The 26,625-nt window shown below is 34.7% G+C and overlaps 1 protein-coding gene across 1 annotated transcript; it reads right to left on the bottom strand.

The window, feature by feature from the left end:
• Positions 1–914: 914 nt before the first annotated feature.
• Positions 915–21,782, bottom strand: LOC110107742 (structural maintenance of chromosomes protein 2-1). The gene is made up of 20 exons (XM_020838105.2): positions 21,311–21,782; positions 16,074–16,754; positions 15,630–15,773; positions 15,263–15,553; positions 14,889–15,074; positions 14,638–14,802; positions 14,504–14,563; positions 13,883–13,945; positions 12,901–12,992; positions 11,999–12,095; positions 11,628–11,744; positions 11,313–11,531; positions 11,010–11,150; positions 10,734–10,901; positions 10,465–10,649; positions 10,219–10,312; positions 10,056–10,144; positions 9,675–9,900; positions 1,617–1,691; positions 915–1,211 (listed from the first exon to the last, which is right to left on the bottom strand). Exons 1-20 carry the CDS (start codon positions 21,626–21,628, stop codon positions 1,095–1,097), a joined length of 3,528 nt encoding a protein of 1,175 aa, XP_020693764.1. The 5' UTR covers positions 21,629–21,782; the 3' UTR covers positions 915–1,094.
• Between the last annotated feature and the right edge of the window lie 4,843 nt (positions 21,783–26,625).

The following is a 26,625-nucleotide window of genomic DNA, read 5'->3' on the forward strand; positions in this document are numbered from 1 at the left end:
CTGCACATCACCTCCACTTTTTTTTTTTTTTTAATTACATGAATAATACAAAGTAGGAATAAACCCAACAGCTGGAGCATCACTTACGAAATGGGTATCCATCCCCATTTTAAAACATAAGACAAAATTCAATTTAAAAAGCATGAGGGCTTTCAAGGATAACAGCTGCATAATTTTAAATAAACCTTCTTCAGTAAGCTCAATTATAAAATTCCAAACTGAAACCAAATAGCTTCAGTTCAGATGATTGGCTGGATAAACTCAGATCCACAAAATTCATCTTAAACCAAAGATCCCACCTAGAAAAGTTTGATCCTTCTAACTGTTTATAAAAGATGAATTATTCTGAGAAAGTGCATATTTCACTCAAATTCATCTTTAATCCTAAGCCACTAAAAGCAACATTCTATAAGTTGGAGAACGAGTAAAAAAACTTGAAGAGTACATTATGCTAGGGATGTCAATATTTGACACGACCCGAAAATTTCGGGTTAGGGTCAACTCAAACCAGAAACGGGTCGGGTTAGGGTTCAACAATTCGACATTTTTCAAAAATCACCCTTTGATCCGAAATTGACCCATTTTTTATCCAAAAACTCATTTTTGACCTGGCAACACGAGACTGACCCATTTTTACCCTTTTTGACCCAAAACGCGAAGAATGAGCCGTTTTTTGACCAGAAAACTAGCAGTTTTATTGGCACCAGGTCATTCGGGTTGTGTTGGGTTGACCCAGACCCAAAACGGGTCGGGCTCAGGTTGACTGAATAGTGCCGGGTCAATTTCGGGTTCAACCCAAACCTAGCCCGTGACATTTTCGACAGACAATGAGAATGTCAATTGTTACTAACTGGACCGAACAGTGTTTATTTGGTATGGTTTGTTTTCCAGTAGAAATTCTATATTCACAAAAGCAACAACAAATATGCCACATAGCACATAATACATAATAAGATACATTCAAAAAATATTAAAAGTTCCAAAATGATAAAGCGACATCTTGCTGATCGAAGATGTAGGCGAAGTATAAATAGCCCTGAACATATCATATCACGATAAAATTATACACTTACTAGCAAATAACGATAAGATAATTATTTCTGCTTTGAGGCTACAGTTCTTGAAACTGTGGAAACTCCATCAACAAATTTGGTCCGAAATAGAACGTTCGCGTTGTTGAACATTCCCTCCTTCAAAGAAACAACAATGAACTGCAAGAAGAATGATACAATATGATCACTACTAGTTCAAGATATGGATTAATCAGTCAATTATATGCTAAAGAATCTATGGAAAATAGTAAAGGATAGGGAGTGCACAAAAAAAGAAGGTTTTAGTGAAGCAATTCATTAGGAATAAATACAATTCATTCGCGTTGTCTAGCAATTCATAAACCAGATCATTCCCCCTCCATCCTTTGTGAAGTTTGAAGACTGCATGTTTAAAATCTTTAGGAATAAATATAATTTTAATGAAGCAACCCAATTTTTTATTCAGGTCTAGTAGCAAGTCAACAAGTTAATACTAATCAAATTTTCTCATTAATTTTACAAGATAAATAAAACTAGAGGATTTTTTTGGCTGAAAACAAGCACACATGTAGAGAACAAACAAACCTGAGAATGGGGAAAATGAGCTTTAATCATTCTTCCAATGTTCTGGGTGTGGCTTAAATCAAGAGCGGCATCCACCTGGCTCAGAAATTTATGCATGTGGATGGATAACAAATTCAGGTCATAGAGTACAAAAGTTTAAATTAAAATAATTGGGAAGTTCAAATCTGTCACCAGCAAAAAAAAAAGCCATACAATAGCAATTAAGATAAAAGATCAAAGCATTAGCTCAAGAAATCAGCTGCTTTTAATGCCAAAAAACATTTGTGAAGTTATATTACCGCATCAACAAAATTAGAACACAAAACATGTTTCCAGCAGATGAACGCAGTCTTATGCAGTGTTATATGTGAACAACCGTTTGCCCAAGAAAATAGCAACCATGCTAATACTGAAAAGAAACTGCCAATGGCGCCATTTTTGGTCAAAAAAATAATTCCTAACACCAACTTTTCAAGCCTTTCTTTGTTTCCCTAACGCAAATTAACAATCATGCAATCAAATTCATAATGGTTTAAAATGTGAATAGATTTTCTCTAAATGTACAACAAATAATCAGAAGATCCAAAACTTGGCCGAATGAATTGAACAGGTATATAGATCCAAAATTAAAAGAAAAACAATAATAATAAAGATTCCATCTTCAGTAGCTTCCAACGCAAAAAATTCACGTTACAGCTTCAAACACCATATTTTAATTGGTGCTTACGAAGAAATGTTACGACAATTAAAAGGCAAGGCATAATCATTGATTAAACGAAGTAAGCCCAACTTATGCCTGGATTCAGCATTACCAACAAGGGTAAAACTGATCAAACCTTGCATGTCAATTACGTGTTGCTCGGATTGTGGGCTCCGAAAAATTCCATGCCCCGGCCTCTCCCTGCCGTTCTTTTTGTTGACGTTTGACAGCGGAGGGTTTTAACAGATTTAAGTTCCAAGGTAAATTTTCAGAAGGCAAATTCACTACCCATAGGTAATACCTCATTTTGTGAGGAATTTATCATCTGAGTTCTAATTTCCTATAGTTAATTACCACTCTCGATAACAAGAGAGAACTTTCGATTAAGGCTAATTGTGAGATTGGCACTAAGTACCCAGCATATAGTAGCAGCAACTTTAGAATTTGAATTTGGTTTTATGATTTGAAACTTATCACCATAAACTTAAAACAAGAGATGAGGGGAATGAAGACAAGCCCGATCAAGATCCCATGGTTTCGCATACCGGACTGTCATGATCCCTAGTCTACTTAGTCATAGAAGGTAGTCGACTCAACCTAACATAAAACACCTTATCGACAGTATGGGTTGCTTCGTCCAAGAATATCTTGTAAACCTGAGATGGTGTTTGTTTAAGGGGATAGATATGAATCCACCTTAGCTGACAGAGGGATTTATGCCTATCAAGTATGACATATGATTCATTACTCAAGAGTTTGAAACCATTAGTGAGCATACGGGCTTTAGACATGATCGTAATATAATGGTAACATTTTGCGGCAAAACCCCCCATCAAAGGCACGTGTCTCGCCCCTGCTGGCAAGAGGCTATTTGAGGATGAATTTTAATGATACATGACATTCGCTCTTTATGAGTTAAGATTAATTTTAAATTTATCACCCCCGATAAACAGTTGCAGAATATGGATGGATTTTAGTTTTAAGTTTTGGCGATTAGATTTTGAAGTTGGCTTTTGAGAATTGACCCCTCCAGTTGAAATTTACTGTCAACACGGCCATCATTGGGGTGATTTGCAATCACTTGAAAATGTTTGTATTTTATAGGAATTTCGAGGCATTTAAAATGAAGAGGTCTCCTCAATTTGCGCGTACAAAATTTAAAATTTTGCCAATCGACAATTCCAATTAACACGAGCGTCGATCTTAGTTAATTTCGTTGCTCCAGACACATCGGTACCGTTCTTTTTGGGTTTTCGGTTGAAGCATATCGGGTGAGTTTTGAGTGATTTCGAACTCTTTTGCTTCGAACTTCACCTTGCGCGGTCGACTCGTTCCCAACACTAGTATTGAGATTAACATGGTTATATGTAAGTTTTAGTTTTATTGAATTTTGGAGTTTACATCTATTAGAATACTCATAAGTTAATTTGATTTAGGGTATGATATTTCATTTAAAATTTTTCCAAATGATAGGTCTTACGACTCCCTTTGGAATTTGCATGATTATTTGGATAGGACAGGTCTTACCGCTTCTCTTTGGAAGTGGCCCCATGGTGGGTCTTACAACTTAACCCTATAGATTAAGGTGTCCAATAGTTTGGTTTGATTGATAGGTCTTACAACTCCCTTAGAAATTGTCTGATTATTTGCAGGACTTACTGCATCCCTTGGGAAGTAGCATGTAGTTTGTGCTTAGGGTAGATTAGATTTTACTTGTAGGTACTTTAGTTTATAATTGTTTCCTAACTTGACACTAGACATTTAGCTTTCAGTTATTTTCTAGCCCGACACTAGTGTTTTTGCTATAGTAGTTTCTCTTCCAGATTTAGTTGTTCAGTACTTTACCCTATTTTTCTTGCACTTTAGTTTTCAATATCTTGCTTTTCTTTCTTGCACCAGTACCCTGCTATACTTTTTGTATCGTACTTTACTTTACAATACCATATTCTTTCACTTTAGTAATTGTTTTGGTATTAATCTTTTTTTTTCTTTACTTAATGGTTGTAAGAATCGAACCTATCGGGTTCATCTGAACCGGATATCTTTTAACAGTGAATGAAACAGAAGCGAGCAAAACATGCAGTCGCGACCCAAGCGAACCCCGCACAAGCACGGCCAGAGGCTGGAGGATTTGATTCGTGATTTTGAGCAAATATTCACGTATGGGAATGAAAAGAATACTCCTCGTGAATTATAACTTCTATACGCTTATTATAGTATAAGCAAATCTCGTGTGAAGTGTTGTGTCGAGAGAAGACTGTTTAGAGAGGAAGAAAAAGAAATAAGAAGTTAAGTGGTCAGTTTTATTTATAGTTTGGTGGATTTTTTTTTTTTTCTTCTGAGATGTAAGCTTAAGAAGGAATAAATGTTTATTTGAATTCAGAACGGAAGAAAATCAGAAGGAGAAAGAGGAAGTATTTGGATTTAGGAAATCTCATCATAAGAAAGTGTAAGCAAATTCTATTTCTTTTTCTTCTGTTTTTTTGTTCAATCTAAGAAAAGAAAATATTTATAATTCTCCTACTTGAAGAAACATTATTTTTGTGGGAAGAATCCAATTATAGTAAGCTTAGATCTGACAATGAAAGAAAGAAATTTGCAAGGAAGGCAAAACTGTAGTGAGGTAATTATTTTCAATTAATAGAAATTTTGTGGATGATTTAGAGAAATTATGTTATGTTAATAAAAATTTAATCAATCAAAAATCTTCTGGAGTTGGTTGAAGAAAATTGATGTTTTCTTTTTGATGATATTTAAGACATCCAGAGTGGATTGTAATACTTATTTAAAATATTATGTTATTTTGGAACAGTGTAAGGTTTTCATATTGAGATAAGTGTTGGAGGTACATTCATGGGCGGAACACCCATGTATTGATACCCACCCTAAAATAAAATACTAAATTTTTAGAGGGGATATTTCATAACATTTTGGGTATTTTGCCCCCTCTCAAAAATCTTTTTTCCCCTAATTTTATCAATCCTAAGTATCTTTGCCCATCCCCCACCAAAAAAAAAAATTTGTCCACCCTGAAAAAAGAAGCTAGATCCGCCCATGGGTACATTTCAGAGGGCTAAAATTTGGAAGGAATCTAATCATACAGAAATATTTAAAGTGAGTAATTATAATTATTTTATAGAAATTTCCATGTCTTTTATTTTAATAAAAATCTTTTAAATTTAATAAAATCATTACCCATGAAAACATTATGTCAACTAAATGGATATTGTATGAATAAAATAAATCAAGAAGAATAAAAGAAATGAAAATGTTGATTATTGTTATATGGCTATTATTGATCATTAATACATGCTTACTTGTTATAATTAAAGGTTTAATATGAAATGAAATTGAGAATATTGAAAAAGGAAGATATATGCAAATTACAAAAATTCATGTTAGTATGGTACTGGCTGGGGAAGCAACGCACCCGTGCACATTAAAAGGTAGTGCAAATGGTTGTACATTTATTGGTACATATTTTAGATGGCCCTCCTATACTATATGTAAAAATAAATAAATAAATAAATAAATAGGGAAATAAAAGAATGGATGAATGTTAATTGGAAAAAGAAATATGTTATTCGAAAGATGCATAATAGAGATCTATATTATATGAAGTTAAAGATCTATATTATATGAAGTGAGATATCTATAAATATGTAACTGGAAAAGAATACGAGATGAATATGATGCATGTCTTATTTTATATGCTTAACTGTTGTAAATGAAATGATGATTACCAACGAAGTATACTTAGTAAACTCGCTCTATTAAACTAACGATTTCAGGAAAGTTTCCTGATTACTGAAAATGGCTAAAAGAAATGAATACGCCTACAAAAGATGGCGCTCAAATGAAAACAGGTAAATCCTAGTTTATGTAAATAACTAAAATGTGAAGATTGAATTAGTGGTGCGTTAAAAAGGGAAGATAGTGGCTTTTCAATTTTTATTTGGTATGTAGAAAGTAAACTGTATTAGAATTTAAAACTAATGTTATAACAATTCGACTGTTTGTTCACGCCTCGTTAATTCAAGTATCCGGGTCAGGTCATGAGTTTAGAGCTTTGTATCTGGAGAGCTTGCCAAGGAGCATTGGGGAGTTGGGTATTTCACACAGGCGAGATGGTGTGCAAGTGAAGGCATGGAGGCAGCTGTTTGGTCAGAGGCAAAGGAGGCGTTCACACGGGTTGGGGATTCAGCATGAAGCAAGCAACGAAACAGGCAAGTAGTTCCACGCGTAGGGCACAGGCGTACGCCGACGCTTACATGTGGGTAGGCAGGACGTCTAATTGAGTAGGGACGGTGGTCACATGTGTCAGGAGGCGGACGCCGGTAGTCACACGATTTTTTGTGTGTATTAGGGTGACTGAATGGAGACGAAGGGGGTGCAGCTTAGCAAACATAGGTGGAGATTGGTGTGGTATGAGTGTAGGTTGTCGTGTGCGGCAGTCGAGCACTCGAATTCATGCGAGAGGTGGGAAGGCAAACGATTTTGGCATAGAACAATGGGTAAGTTTTTTTTATACATTTCCACTTCTTCAACATTGTTATAATAATTATTTTTTCACCCAACTCGAGATCATCTCTAAGTTGGGACTGCCGCTTCTAGTGTATAACTGGATAGTCAAGAGATTCATTATAAACAATATACTCCTCTCTTTCTGGAACATCCTTGCCAACATAAGTTTTTCTACTAAAGGATAACTTTTGTGCTTGAGGTTAGAGATGTCATTTACGATCTTTAGGATATTTTGGTTTCTTTGGAATCCAAATTTGTCTTTTTCTTGCAGTTACATATTGATGACCACTAGCATCAGAATGTGTCTTCGAATGCTCATATTCTTGATATCGTTGAGGCCTTCATTTATCATATTTTTTAGCATAGACTTTTGGGTATAAGCTATCAAAATTTTTTGTCATATATTTTCTTCTATAGTATGGATGTGGACTCATACTAGGAAAGTATTTTATTGGCTCCCGATAGTAAGAATCACGTTTGATATCCTTCATCGAAACCTTATCAGTCCAGGAATGAGTTGCATTTTAAGAATAACCTCATTGACAAAGCTTCTTAGTTTCTTTTAAGCTTCTATCTTTAACGGCTTTAAATATTTTGTATATATTGAAATATACAGATTCTTCCTTATTTGGTGGTTGTTGTTGGAGAGAAGTCTCCTAGAAAGGCTTTTTGATTTCACGTTTGGTGTTGTTTCGTTTCATCCACTTCAATGACTCGAAGTCATTACCAGTAAGGACATTTGCTTCAATAGAAAAAAGGATATTCTATTGAGAAGCTAGGATACTTAGGAAGCATTACCAGTAAGGGCATTTGCTTCAACAGAAGTTTTTAGAATATCTAGTAGAAAAACTTCTGTTGTCAAGGATATTCTAAAAAGAGCATAGTATGTTGTATATAATGAATCCCCCGACTCTCTAGTTATACATTGGAAGTGGCGGTCCCAAGTTCGAGATGATCTTGAGTTGAATGAAAATGACAATTATTATTATAATATTGAAAAAGTAGAAAGGTATAAAAAAGAACTTATGCTTTTTTCTTTGCCAAAATTGTTTGCCTTCCCACCTCATGCACGAATTCGAGTGCTTGATTGCCGCACACGACAGCCAACACCAATCCCATACCTCCGTTTGCTAAGCCGCGCCCCCTCCATCTCTGTCTGGTCACCATAATACACATAAACAATTGTGTGACTGTTGGCATTCGCCTCCTCCTAACGCACGCGACTTCCATCCTCGTCCGATTGGACATCAGACCTACCCACACATAAGCCTCCGCCTACGTCTATGCCCTACGTGTGGAAATACTTGCCTATTATGTCGCTTGTGTCACGCCGAACCCCCCAAACCCACGTGAACGCCTACTTCGTCTCCGACCAAACATATCCGTCTTCGCCTCCGACCAAACATCCGTCTTCGCCTCCAACCAAACATCCGTCTTCGTGCCTTCACTTGCACACGATCTCGCATGTATGAACTTCTAAACAAAGTTATAAATCTCAAACCAAAAGTAATTTATTGTATTCTAATAGATGTAAACCCCAAAGCGTCTTTTTCAAACCTAAAGCAAATCAACATACATCTAACAACTTCAGTTTACTCAAGATCCCTAAGAGGAAGTAACTCAAGGCTGCTAATCAGATTCATTGGACATTATGTTCAATGATTGCTAGTGCTGATAAACTAAAACTTACGGTATACCCGGAATGACAAAATCATGGGATCTTGATCGGGTTTACCTCTATTTTCCCCACAATTGAGATTAAAACACCTAAAATTATTCATCCTTAATTGAGAGTTCTCTCTTACGTGTTAAGAGTGGTAATTAACTATGAGTGTTTGCGCTCAAAGAAAATAAGGATCCAGATCTAACTAAACCCTAACACTACCCTCAGGGAAAATCTGAATAACTACAATTTGACTTAAGCATAAAAGAATACTATGTCTGTAAAGTGGGATTCATGCCAACGCGCCATTTTTTTTAAGCCAACATACAAAGAGGGAGAGAAGGGTTCAATGTACGAGCATTCAAAATAGTCGATGGAGAAGAAGAAGGGTTTAGTGTAGAGAATCAAAGACAGAAAAAGAAGAGGAGTTCATTCATCGACTATGCATTCCCATTCGCTAGAAAAGAAGAAGGTAAGCCATACAATATGTTAGAAGAAGGCAAAGAAATAAACTAGTTGTGCGACCTTTTCAGCAGCTAAGATCATAATAAGAGAGGAGTTTATATGACTTATCTATTGGAATCGAAGGCACTATTCGATGGAGTTATAACTGAGAGAAGAAAGAGGGGAGTTTTTGTGAAGAAGAAGAAGTGACATGCAATGAGTTGGTTGAGTCAAAAATCTAGAGAGAGAGAGAGAGAGAACTTTTGTGTACGAAAGAACAGGATAGAATGAAAATATATATGAATTAAATTAGACATGCTCAAATTTGTGATAAATAATTACAGGCTCTTTCTAAAAATTTTTAATGTTATTTTATTTAATCATTTTAATCATTGTTGAAAGAAATTAAATTTCCATTGCAAATTTATTGTCACTCATGATTTTATATTTCAAATACTCAAGCCGAATCATGACACACATTGCAATTCATTCTCCAAAACAACTAAACTGGTCGTCAGATCTTCATTGTCAATAGAATAAAACTTACGAAACAAATAACCATACCTGAAGATATTCAGTCGAACAAAATATAATATATTTTTTGCACTTTTCAGGTAATTGTTGATAATAAATGCAGGTAATTTATACACAATAGGTTTCTAACGTGTAATCAACATACAACGTGAACGATAACAAACATAAAATACTAAATTTAAAGTTTCAAAACCATACTTAAAAATAAATCTACCTCGTCTAATATATAAAGAGGAGCAGGCTTGTAAAGGAGCAAGGCTAGAATAAGAGAAAGAGCAAGAAGGGATCGCTGGCCTCCACTCAATTCTGAAAGGGATTGCTTCCAAACACTTCCGAATGCAACACGGACCTCAAGGCCATCTAGAAAACTGCATCCCTCTGGAGGTTGAAGCATAGACATAGTACCTGGCAAAAGTGTACTGAAAATAGACCCAAAATCCCTGGAAAAAACATTTGCTATATCAACTAACCATAAGTGCTACGATATATTTAATATAAAACTGCAGAAGAAATCCCTAACATAGATCAAGACAAAAAGGTGCACAGAAAAATGAAGCAAAATTTACAATATTCTGGCATGAAAATTGATACTCACTTGTTCACTTTGACCCAGGTTACTTTAAGTGTTTCCTTCTTTTTTTCATCTAGCTCTTCAATCACCTTTTTAATCTTAGCCTTATCATTCTGCAACAAGTATGAATATCAAGGAACTCATTTATAAAACTACAATTAAAATAGAAAAGGAAGTGGTGACCAGCCTCAATTATGTTCTTCTTCAAAATTAAAGAGTTGTATTCTTCTTCTGCTTTCTCAAACATTGCAATAACCTTCTTGTTGATCCTCTTTTCAAGACTGCAAACAATTACATATTATTATTATTATTATTTGCCATTAGATGAACAAAGGGTCTAAAGAAACAATTAGGTTTTAAATTCATGATTCAGTCACAAACTAGGTAGAGAATATGAATTTGCAGAAAAAATTTTCGAACTAAATTTGCAGACCTAGCCTGTTCAGATTGCAGCTTTTCATATTCCTCCTTGGCGCTGTTAAGGTCACGCGAGGAGAAATCATAGTCAGTTCCACTCTTACCAAATAGCTGTTTCTCAGCAGTAATCCACCCATGCTTTTCAAGCAGTCTATCAACTCTCACAGAGCAATCTTTTTGTTCCAATTCCATGCGTTTTACCTAAATGCTAAATGAATGTAAATAATGATACTAAATGTTCTATTCAGTAAAGAAGTGCAAAAACTGTCCGCATGAGGTAGCTACCTCATTTTCTAGTTTCTTTCTTTCTACATTTGCATCACTTTGTTGCTGCTGAAGCTTCTGCTGCTCTTTTGAAATTTTGCTAATCTGGCTATCACATTCTTTCATCTTGGAATAAATCTCTTGCAACTCAGATTCAGCTTGAATGTGTTCCTTTTTTATGGAACTGACCTGAAGAATTTAAATACTTCCAAATCAAATGGTTAAGCGATTAAGGAGAAGCAAACATTACAGTATCCTTTGAGCAAAAACAAAACAGTACTAATATCCAAAACATACCACTAATTTTTGTTTATCCAGTGCTTCAGTGAGAGAAACAATCTGTTTCTCCGAGGAAGATAATTGGATTTCCAATGAGGCAAGTTCTTGGATAATTGCATCTTTTTCCATGATAAGCCTCTCCTTTTCATTTTCATGACACTGAAATCATGCATATAAAATATCATAATACATCAACAGGCCATCTGCATGTTAAAACTTATTGCTATCAAATTGAATTGTTAAGTTCTCACAACAAAAGACAACCAGCATCTTCACGGCTCAGAGAATTTAGATATTTGGAAAAGAATATATATATATTACCTTCATTTGCTTTGAAGCGGACTGCAAATCAGCTTTTAAGACCTTTATTCTTTTGTCAAGTTCCTTAAGCATACTCTCACGATGTGTAGCGTGTTCTCTGATCAATTTTTCAAGTTCTTGAACATTGGAAACATAGTTTTCTAGCAGATGTTGCTTTTGTTCTCCATACAGCTTTGTTTCTTCAATCTCTTGTTCAATTTTTCTAACCAGCTCACCAAGCTAGAGCTCACACGGAAAAAAGGTTATAAGAATGTAAAGTCATGATGGACACAAATTCAAGTAATTGCACTTCAGTCAAATATCTGGAGAAAAAACCTTATGGTGCTCATTCTGTTCAGCTCTACTCTGGAAGAGAGAAAGATCATATGATTTCAGCTCCAATTGTGATTTAAAATGCATGAACCTTTTGTGGAGAGGCAAAAGTTTCGTGATCTGAGAAATGAACACAGCAGGAAAAAAATTTAAGGTGATTCCAACAATAGTCTGATATTTTGATTCTTCGATTGTACAAATAAACTATCTTAGAAAGTATTTTGCAATTTAAAACTAAAGAGAATTTAAATAAAATAAAAACAAAACAAGTTCTGAAAAACTGGATTTAGGTTTACTAAAATAAAAAAGTGGAGTGGCATATAAAATAATATATAAAGATGATTCCTGAGTCAGCTTTAGATTCTAAAGATAACCTTGCCATCAATTTCTGACAACCTATTTTGACGAACACAAAGCTCTGAATCTTTTTCAGCTAATTCATGAAGCTGCCTTAAAAGCTCGCCTCCACCCCTAAAAAATTAAATGGGTTTAATCTGTACTGAGAGACAATAAAAAATAAAAAATAGGCAACAATCGATGACAATTATATGTAGCAAATATAATCACAAAAGAACTACGAATAAGAATAAAATAATGATGAGGGAACGACTGCTGGCACTAGACTGAAAACTATAAGTTAACCAGTAATAAAGCTTACTTTAATAAATCTGTAATGCAAAGAATAAATATCATCTCAGCAGCCCAAAAAAAATGACGAACTTGGACAAGTAATTGATTATTCAACTGGCATCTGAATAAATCATAAATCTTCATCTTTCACCAATTACTTTAGTAATAATTTATATTCCCTGGGCGGTAACAAGGATGTGAAAATATAACTAGACAATTAAATTGTTTAGAATTTTCGCCTAAACAACAAAAAGATAAGTAACTATCCAGTATTTGTCATATGCAACAATGTTTTGTGTGCAAGAAAGAGCGGGAAATAAACAAAAAGAAAAGAGAGCATGATAATCACATCCATGCATTCTCTCTCCATCATTTTATTGCTCTTCAATCTCTCTCTCATTTACTAATTTAGTAACAACTACCTAATATTTTTCACAAACCAACAGCCATTAACTCAATGATTCCATCATCACAGGTCACTAAATCTTAATATGATACAGAAATGAAAAACTTTACAAACTAAAATTTAGCATACCGAAACTAGTAAATTTATTTGTGATAATAAGATTAACTCAAGAACATACATATTTGGGGTTTACCTAACATTGAAAACACTGCTTAAATGATAGGGAAGATAAAATCTCACTTGCGACTACCACCAGTTAGAAGTCCACTAGGTTGAAATATGTCACCTTCAAGAGTCACACTTGTAGTTCCGATATCTCGATTGAAGGCAATCTGCAATGCTTGAATATTAAAATCACTTAGAGAAACAAAAATGCTAGCATGGATTAACTTAGGAGACAAAACATACATATTTAAAAACCGAGTATTCATAAGGTTGTTCAAATTTGTTCAATTAGTTAATCAAATAAATATGAATGAGTCCTTATCATGCAATGCCACAAATAGTTTATCGAACGCTCGCTTTATTTGCAGCTCTACTCCTGCACAGTTGTTGACTAAGTTCTAAGTTGCGTCAATTTTGTCACCCATTTAAACTAGTTTATTATGGGTTGGCTACTATAAAGAAATTGTTATAGCATTTAAAATTAATGATGAAAGGCCATCGATTTGGGGTGATGTTCAAGTTTCATTCAGTGAAATAATGATATGTATGGGAGCTAGAATTTTGGCCGAATTTTAACAAATGGAATTTTGACTTTTAAAGCATCAATTGGTGGACAGTTTAGGACTTGCAAACACTTGGTGATGGAAAAAGAGTGTCTTAAGAAAAATTATGGATATTTGTATGAAATTCGAATGAGTTTTGATAGGTCAAATGGATGACAGAATCCAACTAGATCAAATTCAGCCTAAATTTAGCCAAAATCTTTGGTAGGGGTTATGGAGGAAATACGCATGCTACCTTCACCACAGCCTTCCGAATGTGAGACAAAAGTTAGGTATGACAAAAAAATAATTACAATTTCAAAGCTATCAAGGAATTAAGAAATACCGTCATTTTAAATAGGATGTTGTTTTTCTTTCTATTTCTTTCCCAACTTTCAAGACCCCCAACTTCTATTTAGTTAATATTGGGTTTCAACTTCAAAGAAAAACACCTGATCAGAAAATATTTTCATTTTTTAACACAAATAAACTCCTGATATCAACCAAAAAGGTACCTCTTTTGCTGCATTAGTGCTTCGACAAACAAATGTTGATCCAAACACATAAGCCATGGCATTCTGCAAGAAATGAACGCAAAGTGAACACACCATCGTATATCATAACAAGTTAGATGAGGAAAGACAACATCCATTTACACCAGGTAGTGCTACATTTTACCAACATATTCTTTAATATATATATATATATCATTAGAATAGGGACGGCATACATGCCACCCCAATGCACCTCGTGCATGGGATGGCATGTCCTCCCAATGGAAAAGGAAGATGGTCCCTGCATGGTATTATATCCCACAGCAAAATTGTATACCCCAACTTTCTGAAAATCATATGCCGAAAAGAGCAGCTGTCATCAACAGGTCATATGAACGTGAACCAAATAAGACATCCAGCACACAAGAAAAGAACAAAAGCAAGAAATGTTTCTCTGGTACCAGAATACATTAAAATTAAACAGGTGCACACATTTCCGCATATTCATTGCAAAGTAAATCCAACAATCACAACTAAAACCATCAAGATTGAATATATCAAGTAACTTAGCAACTGATGGCAAAATAGGTAGATAAAGTTAAGATATCAATATATCTTACGCTTTGAGACGGAACTGCTTACCTTAACTTCATCATCATATCCTATCAAAAGGAGTGCCAGTTCTGCATTATGCTCACCAACCTGCGAAACAATAAAAAATGTAAAACAAACAAAATAGGTTAAAAAAATTACTATGAATATTGTAACAGTCTAACCAGGCTAGCAGCAGATTGCTGAACCCTTGTAGGAACAATATGAGATTGGATTTTGTTTAATGGTATAATTGTTACTCTTCTTCGAAGTTCTCCATTTTGGAGCAGCTGTTTCCCAGTGCTTTCTGTGTCGACAACAACATTAAACAGCTTGCCCCCAGCAGCCACCTGCATGATGGCTTGACTAGTTTTCAAATAGCAATGGAAGAGAGAAAAAGTATTATTGGTTACATTTGAAATCTTATAGATCCAACCTCTAAAGCAGTCATAGTAGACCTGTCTTTTATTTTAATCAACCTCGCAACCACCCCCTTCACGCTTGACCGATCAAAGTTTTTAACAGGATCACGATAACTGAACTCGACATTTGCAAGTTGACCTGAAAGAATGCGAATTCCATCTTTCAGCTTCTGAATAGCCTCAAGCTCCACAGAACGGTCCTGACCAGCAGAGCATCACAAAAGAACATCAACAAAATCCAAGTTCTCTACCATAAAAATGTGGAAATTAGAGATGTCCTTTGGATACCTATCGGAAGTATTCAAATCAATCACATGCAGGCTATGCAGCCATTCATAGATTTAACTTCCTATGGCCTATAAAGGTTACCAGTCATTGCTATGCTAACCTTTTGAAGAGCCTCCATCTCGCCTTCTTCACATCCAATAGATTCCAATGCAGACTTAATGCTGTCAAGATCTTTCTTCCTATCACTGAGCTCTTTTTCTACAGCAGCAGCCTCATCACATTTTGATTTCAACTGTGCCCTTTTTGTTTTAAGTTCTTTATCTAAATGGCTAGTTTTGGTTTTTAACTGCTTCAGTTCAGTTTCACAGTTTCCAACTGAAACTTTTGCATCTCTTAGCTGATCTTCCAGACATTTGTCCTCGTTTATGCTGCTTTTGCCAGCTAGTACACCCTAGTGGTAGAAGTTTTAGATCATAAATATATTGAGGGTAACAATAAGCAATGAGAAATCAACGGTTTTGGTATACCTGGTATTCTTTCTCACAATCATCCAAATTTTTTGATAACTCTTCAACTCTCTCCTTTAGATCAGCTGCTCCACTCTCAACTTTATGAACAGCAAAATCTTTCTCAATAATTGATCGTTTGAGATCATCGATATTCTTGCTAATCTGTTAAATACCATTCGCAGATTTCAGACAGTGAAACTAGAAATCTATAGCAAATCTTGTAGTTTCCAGTTGAGAACTGATGGTGGATAGAAGAAAAAAAGGAAATACATGTAATTCCAATTAGAAGCATAGTGACATACTGTCATATTTCTGATGGAATAATAGTTTCAAGCATTAGTTTAGAAGTCTGAATATTTTGAAAAATAACTTACTACGTGCAAACCAGTTAACGCTTAGTTAAACATACTGCATTCATAAGAAAGAATGAAGAAAGCCATCAGGACCAGAAACAGTGTTTACCTTCTTGGCAGCATTTTCTTCTGACCTCAATGATTCTTCTTGGTTGGACATTATTGAAGTCTCCTTCACCAAACAACGAGAAAGTTCATCTACAGTCAGTGACAGCTTCCTTACCTCACCACCTAACTTTGCTTCTTTATCAGAAATCAAATTAGACAAATTACTCTCCATCACTTCAATATCTCTTCTTGATCTTTCTGTTCTATCATCAAGTTCAGCAATTTTAATCTTTATCTGTGCAACTCCACTTACTGCACCATCTCGCACTTTTTCTGCCTGCACATATTCATAAGCAATGCAAAACCTTTTAAGACAATCCAATTCTGCATTGCCATTGGCCCATTGCATGTACTGCATCCTCTCCTTTCTGAGCTTCTCAAGAGAAGGAAGAATTTCCTGGTCAAGGAGTTTATCCATCTCATCCAATTTGCTTTGTTTCTTCTCAAGAGTCTTTAAAGCAGATTCTTTTTTCATTTCATACATTTTTGTACCAGCAGCCTCTTCAAGCATGGATAGAATTTCAGGTGGTTTCATGTTTAGCACTTTAGTTATGCGCCCTTGCATTATGAGAAAATGTGGATTGTTGACATTAAGCTGCACAGAATGAAAAAGTGTCTGCACTCGAGAGGGCTGAGCAAGGTGCCCATTAATAAGGTATTTGTTTCTTCCGCCAACTACAATCTGCAAGCCAAACAAATTGCAATTTAAAAGGCAGTCTGTTACTGTTCCTTGTGATTTGAGGAAGATAATACCTTCAATTTGAGCAATGTTGTGCATGAAGTATGAAAAACAAAATACAGACTACCAAAGCAATAAGACAGAGTTCTAAAAAAGCCGTATCAACAGAATGCTTCCAACGCTACTACCCCATGTTAAAAGAAAAGGTGGATGGAAGAATTTAACTTAAGAAAATTTATGATCAAGAAGCTTAAAATGAAGTCCCAATTCAAATAAGCGCATAATGGTAACAATTCAATGGAACAGATTGGGAAATACAACTACACAATACAATATTTCATTTTAACCATTTTCCATACCTCGATTTGAACCAATAGGATTACAAAATAAAAGAACACGGGTTTTATATATAGCATCATGCACTAAGCAACGTTTTTTTTTTTTATCTTTTATCTATGTAATGACTCTAACCGTCATCATTAAAATTGAATTTACCCATTGCGTAGTTCTTAAAAATATTTTTTAAAACAATAATAGTTAGATTAGCCTATTCTGATATATTACTTCTTGATAAAGCACTATAACCGATCATTCCTCTACAATTACTTAAAAACATATTTAAGCTACATACTATGCTTCACTTGATTTCTCAATACATACTCCAAAATGGCCTGAAGAGCATAACCTAGTGCTAGGTAAACTTCTACTTAAACAATACCTATACGAGAATTTTTGTAATAGCATTTTGAAGAAAGAATTATGACTGGACCTTATAAAAGTAATAAACAGAAGATCAGGAACCAATTGCACTAAAGTAACTATCATTATAAGATTTAAAAATATAAATTAGGTTTAGGTCCTAAAGTAGGCACAAAAAGGTCAGCTGATGATCCAGTACGTATTGTGAGAAGCACTGAGAAGAAAGGAAATAATGAAACATTGAACAAGCTTTTGGTTGAATCAGATAAGAATGTCGTAATCTATTTTGCACCTGATACGGATACAACGACAAGGATACGACATGATACAGATACGAGACACTTCAATTATTAAAAGTATAAAATACGGGTACGACACGGAAACGGCATTATAATTTACAAATCATATATTAAAATTAAGATAGTAATTAAAGCATAATATTTAAAATGACAAAGAAACATTAAAGCAATATCATATTTAGACTTCTAGCTTATAATATCAAAATAAAAGTAAGCACAAAATGTTTAGTATAACATCAAAAATATAAACATAAACTGTCTAGTGCATGAAGTTTCAACTATTCAGTGGAAAGAATGATAGGATAAGCTTCTTCAGGGATTTGTCTTTGAACTTCTATATCATCTTCAATAAATATCATTGCTTCCAATTCCGACTTATCAAGTGGAAGATTAGCAATCTTCAATATTCTCATATCATCAAGGGAATTCATCTCCGGCAACATCTCACATCTTGTTATCTCCTTTCATATAAATTGTAGTATTTCTTGATATAAGCCTAAAATTGGTATGCACATAAATTAAATCGTCAACCCATTATGGAGTAATTTTGTTCCTCTTCATTATTTGAATAAATGAGTATGTGCTCCAATTTCTTTCACAGTATGAGGATGATGAAACTCACTTGCGCAAATGAAAAATACACGCATAACCCTAGCCCCTGCTTGCGAAAACTGCCCTCCCTGCTCGCGTACCCTACTTGGCATCAGCTTCTTGCCTAAACGAAAAATAAAAGCATAACCCTAGCACACTACTCGTAGAAATGAATAGGCAAATACATGTAGTTGCTCATTTTATTCAAATAATTTGTTTTCATTATTCAATAAGATACGTGTGTCCGGTATGCATATCATTTTTAAATTAAATATTATTTTAATGGGATACGCCCTTGCCATATCGAACACATATATGAGCCGTATCGGGTGTATATTCGTGTCCGACACATGTCCAATATAACAGGCCTTCATAAATAGGTGTATCGATGCATCATAGGTCATAATATTCCAGGAAGCAACAGAATGAAGTGATCCTTACACCATAACGAAATATTTTGTAAAATCAGTTAAACATTAAACATATTACTTTTCAAGCAATCATTGCTATCCATGACACACTAAAGAAAAATAAATACAACAAGGTCATCCTAATGATTTAGGATGATTAGCTTCTAAAAGATGGATAGAATATGTTGTTAATGATCACCCATGATTCTATGCATTACTGTCACGGCTATGAGCATCTTATATGTAGTGCTTATCTACTTAACGCTTTTTCTTTATATTGCATCTCACTTAGTAGATCACCTGTATTTTTATTTATATATTTCATCATTTATTGTATTAATAAAAAAGATGCTTAGTTCATCTTGTAAGTTATGAGTACTTTAAAATTTTGAGTTAATCATTTATGTTTGTCCAAATGGCCTCACATAATTATGAATAACTTAATTTATTTTGTTTGCTCTCATGTAGTTATGATTATTTATGCACAGTAATTCATGATTTCCTTTATGGTATGATTGATTTTCATTTACAAATAAATGAAGCGATCACTGAATTAACTCCCTCTATCTTTGAAGAGAGTTGCTCCTCTGATGAAGAGTTGCATATAAGACGACATTTGTTTGATAGGACTTACACTGGTCATCAATATATGAAGGATGTGTTATTTAGTTAACCAATATGAGCTTATCAAAACTTCAGGTTACCAATTGAGGCTTTCATGTGTTTAAGGGACCCACTACTTAGTCGTGGTCTATTAAATGATATCAAAAATATAGTCGCAATATAACAACTAAGCATATTTCTTTGTGGGGTAGCTCATATGCATGGCTACAAACAATTATGTGATTTCTTTCAGCATTCACTATAAAATGTGAGCAAATATTTTAATCAGATGCTACAGGGTATTGTGTCATTGTCAAATGTGAAATGTTATCCTTTCATACGTTCAAATGCATAATTTTATCATTACTTTAAAAATGTATTAGGTGCGGTTGTTGGTGCGCACATGCTATCGTTGTTAGTAGTAATTAATAAAATCGATATCATAATCGGAAGGGGTTTAAATCCCAAAATGAAATGGCGGCGATGTTATTCAATTGGCAGTTTGTTTTGTTGTCTCTAGGTGAGAGGGATCTATTGCGGATTTGCACATGCTTAGATGGGCATGGATGATGGATGGATAGTTATTATTTGTTTGACCCTGGTTATATCAACATTGATAAACTGGTAAAACCATTTTCGGGATATAGATATCACCTTAATGATTATCGTGGAACTAACACCATAAAATATATTTTTGCGCAATAGTTATTTAATCATTGAAATGCATAATTACGCAACATAGTTGAGAGAACTTTTGAGGTTTAAAAAGAACAATTTCAAGTATTGACTCACTTGCAATAATTTTTTGTTAGCGTTCAAACTGGCATAGTGCTTACATGTGCAATTTTACATAATTTCATTGGTTAATATCATAGACATGATCTCTACTTTAATATGTCACAGACAAAAATTCAACATGATACTCAATATGGTGAGGCTAAAGTGAATGATGAGGATCCTAACATGCATACAACAATAGAGGAAATAATTTAAGGTCAGACCACAAGATATGTCATCACCATGAATTTGCAGGATGCTCAAGTAAGATTTTTTATTATAGTAGTAAAAATTCAATATAAATTTGAAATTATTACAACCTTATACTTTTTTAATTTCAAACTTCAACTCAAGAAGATCACTCATCATAACTGAATTGCAAGATATATCATGTCGCCATCTATAGCAAACATATCTTGGATTCTATTGTTCACTACAACTTAGTCTATATGTTAATTAATATTAATCTACAATGTACTATTCAGCTTGATTTCATCATTTTTATTGTATGAAGTTATGTTAACTTTATAATTCGATTATTGATGTATGGCCAATAATTAATTTTTAGGAACTTATATATGTTAGATCAGCAATTTCACATAATTCACTCATATCATAATTCATATAACAAAGTTCAATTCTTACACATGTATTATGTATATGTTCATATTAAAGACCTTAACCACCATATATCCTGAAATGTGCAGTCAAATAAATCCTAAAATATGCAGCCAAATAAATCTTGAAATGTTCAGCCAAATAGTTTGCCTGAATTTAACGTATCTCATCCCAAACAATTTTCATAATTTAACAACTTCGAGATTTGATAAATCCAGATTTATAGGATTTACTAAACCCACTTGCAGCCAAACCTCCCCGAAGTGTTAAGAAAGATTAACACAGTTCAATTCCAAGCACAAGTAAATGCATGGCCTTAATACCAAAAGTCGAAAGTCCTAAATGTTGCTCAAAATGACGTTGCCAGGTTGACAACTAAACAGTGAGTAGGAACGAAGAAAAAATATTAAATAAAAATAGAAAAAAATTTAATAAGACCGCTGAATTCAAACTTGCATGCGATCTAAGATTACAAGGAACTATTCAAGACTTTAAACTTCAAATACCCTAGTTAGGGTTCGTATTAAAATTCAAATAAATAAAGGTAGGCTTAAACCCCCACCTGCCTTGTGACAGTTATCTCAGAGCAGCCCTCGTAACCTAAAGGGCTTCGACTCCGGTCAGAGTTGTCAAAAATAACGGAGACGGTAGCCTTAGTAATGCCGGCCTGTCCCTGCTTGTAGACAAGTTCCTGGAGATTGGTGGCGCGTACTTGCTGGAGGTTGGTGATCCCAAGCACGAAGCAGATGGAGTCGAGGATGTTGGACTTCCCGGAGCCGTTTAGCCCCGTGATCGCGTTGAAAAAGGGGTCAAAGCCTGAAACAACAGTCCTCGTCGCGTACGATTTGAAACCCTCCAGGGATATCTCCTTGATGTGCATCCTCGCCGGAAATGGCGAACACAAGTTGTTCACCCTAATGAAGAAGAGGAATGGTCCGGGGATGGTGTAGCATACCAACCCTAGAAATGGGGGGAAGGGGGGCGGGAAATTGACTCAGCAGTGATGCTCACTTCCGATTTCAAAATAGTCCTGAAACTACTGACATTGGGCCAAGCCCTCATTAAAAAAAAAAACTACAGTGACGGCTGATGGGAATCGGCCTACCAACGGACGATTTATTAACTAAATGCTTTGACATAATTTTTATATGAAGATTTTTTTAAATCGGTTCCGGGTCGGGTTGTCAGGCTGCGCGATAAAGAGTTAGAGCACGTGGCGATATTTTATTGACGTCCGGATGTAGACCTAATAAAAATTGAGATGAATCCAATAAGTTCGAGATCATTAATTCAAAAATCATAATTACTAAGTGCTAAGGGAATGATTTATGATCAAGAGAATGAATATACGATGTTTGTTTTATTTAATGGGCATATCACTCAAACCATTAACAAGATTGACTTTTTTTTTTTTTTGCAATTATTTGGTTAACTAATTTTATGATAATATAAAAAAAACAAAACTAAACTAATGTTATGATAATTGAAAAAACAAATATATTTAAAGTATCTTACAAATAAGAAATATAGTTCTTTGTTGCTTGGAAAAAACTAATTTTATGATAATTGAAAAAACAAATATATTTAAAGTATCTGATATGTCATGCTAGTATGCTTGGATCATTTTTGTTCTTTTTGAATAGATGATGCAAGTATCCATTAAACATTTTTATAGTTATCCTTAAATTCTCAACTTTAATGGTTGAAATATGTTTTCTCACTTTTTTTATAAAGAGATTTAGGATAGTTCATTCAAATACTCTAATTACATCTTTATTATGGACTTTATGTTTATTTTTCCTCTTCCACTTTGTGGATCCATACTCCATCCACCATCCTTAACTTCTCACAAGTGGAGGTTAGTGTGGTGGATTTTTTTTTTTTTTTTCTTTCAAATTTACACACTCATCACATACGTGACAAGAATATTAAAAAAAAAACTTATATTATTTGCATTCGATTATTGTTATTTCGTGCTTGTAAATCTTATGTATTGTGCATGAAATTATAAAGAAAATAGAAAAATTGAACCAGCACTACTGCGCCACCATCTCAGTGATGCAACAACATAAATCATTTCAGTGACGCAGTGTCGCACCCTCAACACCACAACAAAAAGCTTACCAAAAATTGACTGGAGAGCTTAGCGCCGCAATGCTGGACTGGAGCGCCAAAACGCTAATCACCATAGTGGGAGACATTTGAACCAATGAGCCAACACGACCGTTGATGAAATGGGGAATCGATTTGTCAACGTTGTAGCATCGCCAAGCTAGCACCATGATGCTAGTTCAATTAAAAACTAAAATATTATAAATTGTCACCTTATTACTTAAGTAAAGAGTTGGCTACTTGGATGAGTCATTTGTAGTATCATTTTGGGAGAGTGTGTGAGAGTTAGGGGTACAAATGAGTCAAGCCGACTAACGAACCGGCTCAAATTCAACTCGCTAAAGAGCTAATGAGTTGAGCTTATCGAGTTTCGAGCTCGAGCTTGAGCACATTTTTTAAGCTCAATGCATTATCAAGCTCAAGTTCAATCTAGTAGATGCTCATCTCATTTGATCGACAAGTTGCTTAATTGTGCATAAGGCGGAAGACAAATTGCGAGCCACGATTGGTATTGCAAAGCAAGAGTGGTAGAACCACATAATAGGATGGACCGAATCACCAAACCATCTAGTAGAAAGCTAATATTGGTTTTTGAATTGAATCGTCGAATATGAGGAATAGGGATTTTGCCTACGGGAGTGCTGCGGTACGCCATGTGTGAGCTACTATGGACTTTGTGAGCGCGAGGAGGACTGGCTGCGACGTTGGTGACTAGCCTTATCTTGTGGTGACCAAGAAATTTCTTCAGGTAAATATCTTAGCATTGTCAAGGATATTCATTGATCAGAAAATTTCTCAACATTGTCAAAGATGTGAGAGAGTGATTTGGTTCGCCCTTCGTGAGAACATTGATTTTGCTATTTTTTCTTTGTTCTATTCTATTTTTATCAATATCTTTGGAATATTAGTTAGGAGTTTTCTTATCTTTGAGTAATGGCGCGAAAGACGGAATCGGAACTTGGACAAAAATGGTAAGAGAGCTTTTGCCTTGTGAGCTACCGCATTGGTCGCCTCGATCTGAGTTCGAGCAGGTAATTTGAGCTCGAGTTCGAGCATGCAATCAGACTGATGAGCTTTGCTCGACTTAAGCCTGATTCGAGTTAACTCGACTCATTTGCACCCCTACAAATTTACACACTCATCACATACGTGACAAGAATAAAAAAAAAAAAAACTTATGTTATTTGCATCCGATTATTGTTATTTTGTGCTTGTAAATCTTATGTTTTGTGCATGAAATTATAAGGAAAATAGAAAAATTAAACCAGCACTACGGCGCCACCATCTCAGTGATGCAACACCATAAATCATTTCAGTGACGCAGTGTCGCACCCTCAGCACCACAACATAAAGCTTACCAAAAATTGAATGGAGAGCTTAGCGCCGCAATGCTGGACTGGAGCGCCAAATCGCTAAGCACCATAGTGGGAGACATTTGAACCAATGAGCCAACACGACCATCGATGAACTTGGGAATCGATTTGACAACGTTGTAGCATCGCCAAGCTAGCACCACGATGCTAGTTCAATTAAAAATTAAAATATTATAAAACTGTCACCTTATTACTTAAGTGAGGAGTTAGCTACTTGGATGAGTCATTTGTAGTATCATTTTGGGAGAGTGTGTGAGAGTTAGGGGTACAAATGAGTCAAGTCGACTAACGAGCCGGCTCAAATTCAACTCGCTAATGAGCTAATGAGTTGAGCTTCTCGAGTTTCGAGCTCAAGCTCGAGCTCACTTTTTAAGCTCAATGCATCTTCAAGCTCGAGTTCAATCTAGTAGATGCTCGGCTCATTTGATCGACAAGTTGCTCAATTGTGCATAAGGCGGAAGGCAAACTGCGAGCCACGATTTGTATTGCAAAGCAAGAGTGATCGAACCACATAATAGGATGGACTGAATCACCAAACTGTCTAGTAGAAAGCTAATATTGGTTTTTGAATTGAATCGTCGAATAGGAGGAATAGGGATTTTTTCTACGAGAGTGCTGTGGTATGCTATTTGTGAGCTACTATGGACTTCGTGAGCGCGAGGAGGAGTGGCTGCGATGTTGGTGACTAGCCTTATCTTGTGGTGACCAATAAATTTCTTCAGGTCTATATCTTAGCATTGTCAAGGATATTCATTGATCAGAAAATTTCTCAGCATTGTCAAATATGTGAGAGAGTGATAGTCGCCCTTCATGAGAACATTGATTTTGCTATTTTTCCTTTGTTCTATTCTATTTTTATCAATATCTTTGGAATATTAGTTAGGAGTTTTCTTATCTTTGAGTAATGACGCGAAAGACGGAATCGGAACTTGGACAAAAATGGTAAGAGAGCTTATGCCTTGCGAGCTACCGCATTGGTCGCCTCGATCTGAGTTCGAGCAGGTAATTTGAGCTCGAGTTCGAGCATGCAATCAGACTGATGATCTTTGCTCGAGTTAAGATTGACTCGAGTCAACTCAACTCGTTTGCACCCTTAGTGAGAGTAGCAAAGTGGAGTGTGTAGCTTGTATTTATTATACTAGAGTCTTGTATTGAAGTGAAATAGAATGAAAAAAATGAACAAAAGATTGTAGTTTTACTTCCGGGTTATTTCTAAACTTCACTTGCATTTTTTTATTCGTGTTTAGAGTTGTATCTTGGGTTTTATTTGCGAACAAGGAATGAAATAAAATGTTTATAATGTTTATTATATTTCTTGTAAGTTACAATGCCTCAATGTGTAGCTAATCTATTTAATTTTTCCGAACTTAAGTTGGTTTATGTATATGCCTCGCATAAATTAAAAATATAGTGCGATATTGAGCCTCGATAGGTGGATTAGAAAAACAATTAGAGAACTTAGAACGTAATATGGCCTTACATAGATATGGTGGTCGCTTGGTTTTTTAGGACTTTTGGAGATAGTTTAATTGTAGTTAGCATTGATCCTAACTTAGGCTCCAACGAACTCGGCAGAAATGAGAACAATTGATATGCTACACATCAACTTTAGGAATATATATCTCTAATGTAATCACGTTCTTTGAAGGATTCATAGATTCCAAAATTTATAAACATTTGAAACTTTTGTTATCACATTTTAAAACTTTTAATTTTTTTTACAGTTGTAATCATATTTTTATTAGCTCACTATATAAGTATAGAAGTCCAGAAAGCATTAGCAAATTGCACTCTCAATAACTCTATTATTTTTTTCTCATAGTATCGACACTATATTCATCACTTTATTACTCAGTGCGATAACGTTTACCTGCATTCTAAACATGATTTACATATTAGAAATTTTAATTTTCCTTTGATTTAAGTTGAGGACTTTAACATAAGTAAGTCTTCAGCTAAAAACAAAACAACATTGAGTTTTTAGCAACCCACATATACCACCATCAATATGCAAATATCAAGACGTATTTTGTTATTAGCTTGCATTGACAAGCTTAAATAAGATAACTATGTGATTTTCCAATGCAAAAAAAAACAAAAAAAGGTGATTGCATTAATATGTGATTTGGCATGCTTTGTTATATAAACAGCTATATAATATGAAATTTAGTTTATTTATGTTCATGTTATTATTTATATATTTGGATAATTGTTATGTTCATCATTCTCAGCATAGTGATTTTTTAGACTGTATTTAAATGCTTTTAAATATTTTGAAAATAAATATTCAACAAAAAGTTTAATAAAATAATTTATAAATTTAGATCGACTTGTGTGGCTTGCTGAGCTAGTTGAGATCATTGTGATTTTGCTTTTGATTTTTAGGATTTTG

Source organism: Dendrobium catenatum, unplaced genomic scaffold (genome assembly GCF_001605985.2).
Source record: "Dendrobium catenatum unplaced genomic scaffold, ASM160598v2 fragScaff_scaffold_506, whole genome shotgun sequence".
In the NCBI taxonomy this organism is placed as follows: Eukaryota; Viridiplantae; Streptophyta; class Magnoliopsida; order Asparagales; family Orchidaceae; genus Dendrobium; species Dendrobium catenatum.

Bases quoted from the DNA above. Each gene is read 5' to 3' on its own strand.
- LOC110107742 (XM_020838105.2), bottom strand. From the start codon at position 21,628: ATGCACATCAAGGAGATATCCCTGGAGGGTTTCAAATCGTACGCGACG. The intron at 12,993-13,882 runs GTACCTTTTTGG...CAAGCATTGCAG, and splicing joins GCACTAATGCAGCAAAAGAG to ATTGCCTTCAATCGAGATAT. The intron at 11,745-11,998 runs GTTATCTTTAGA...TTCATTTCTCAG, and splicing joins TGTCAGAAATTGATGGCAAG to ATCACGAAACTTTTGCCTCT.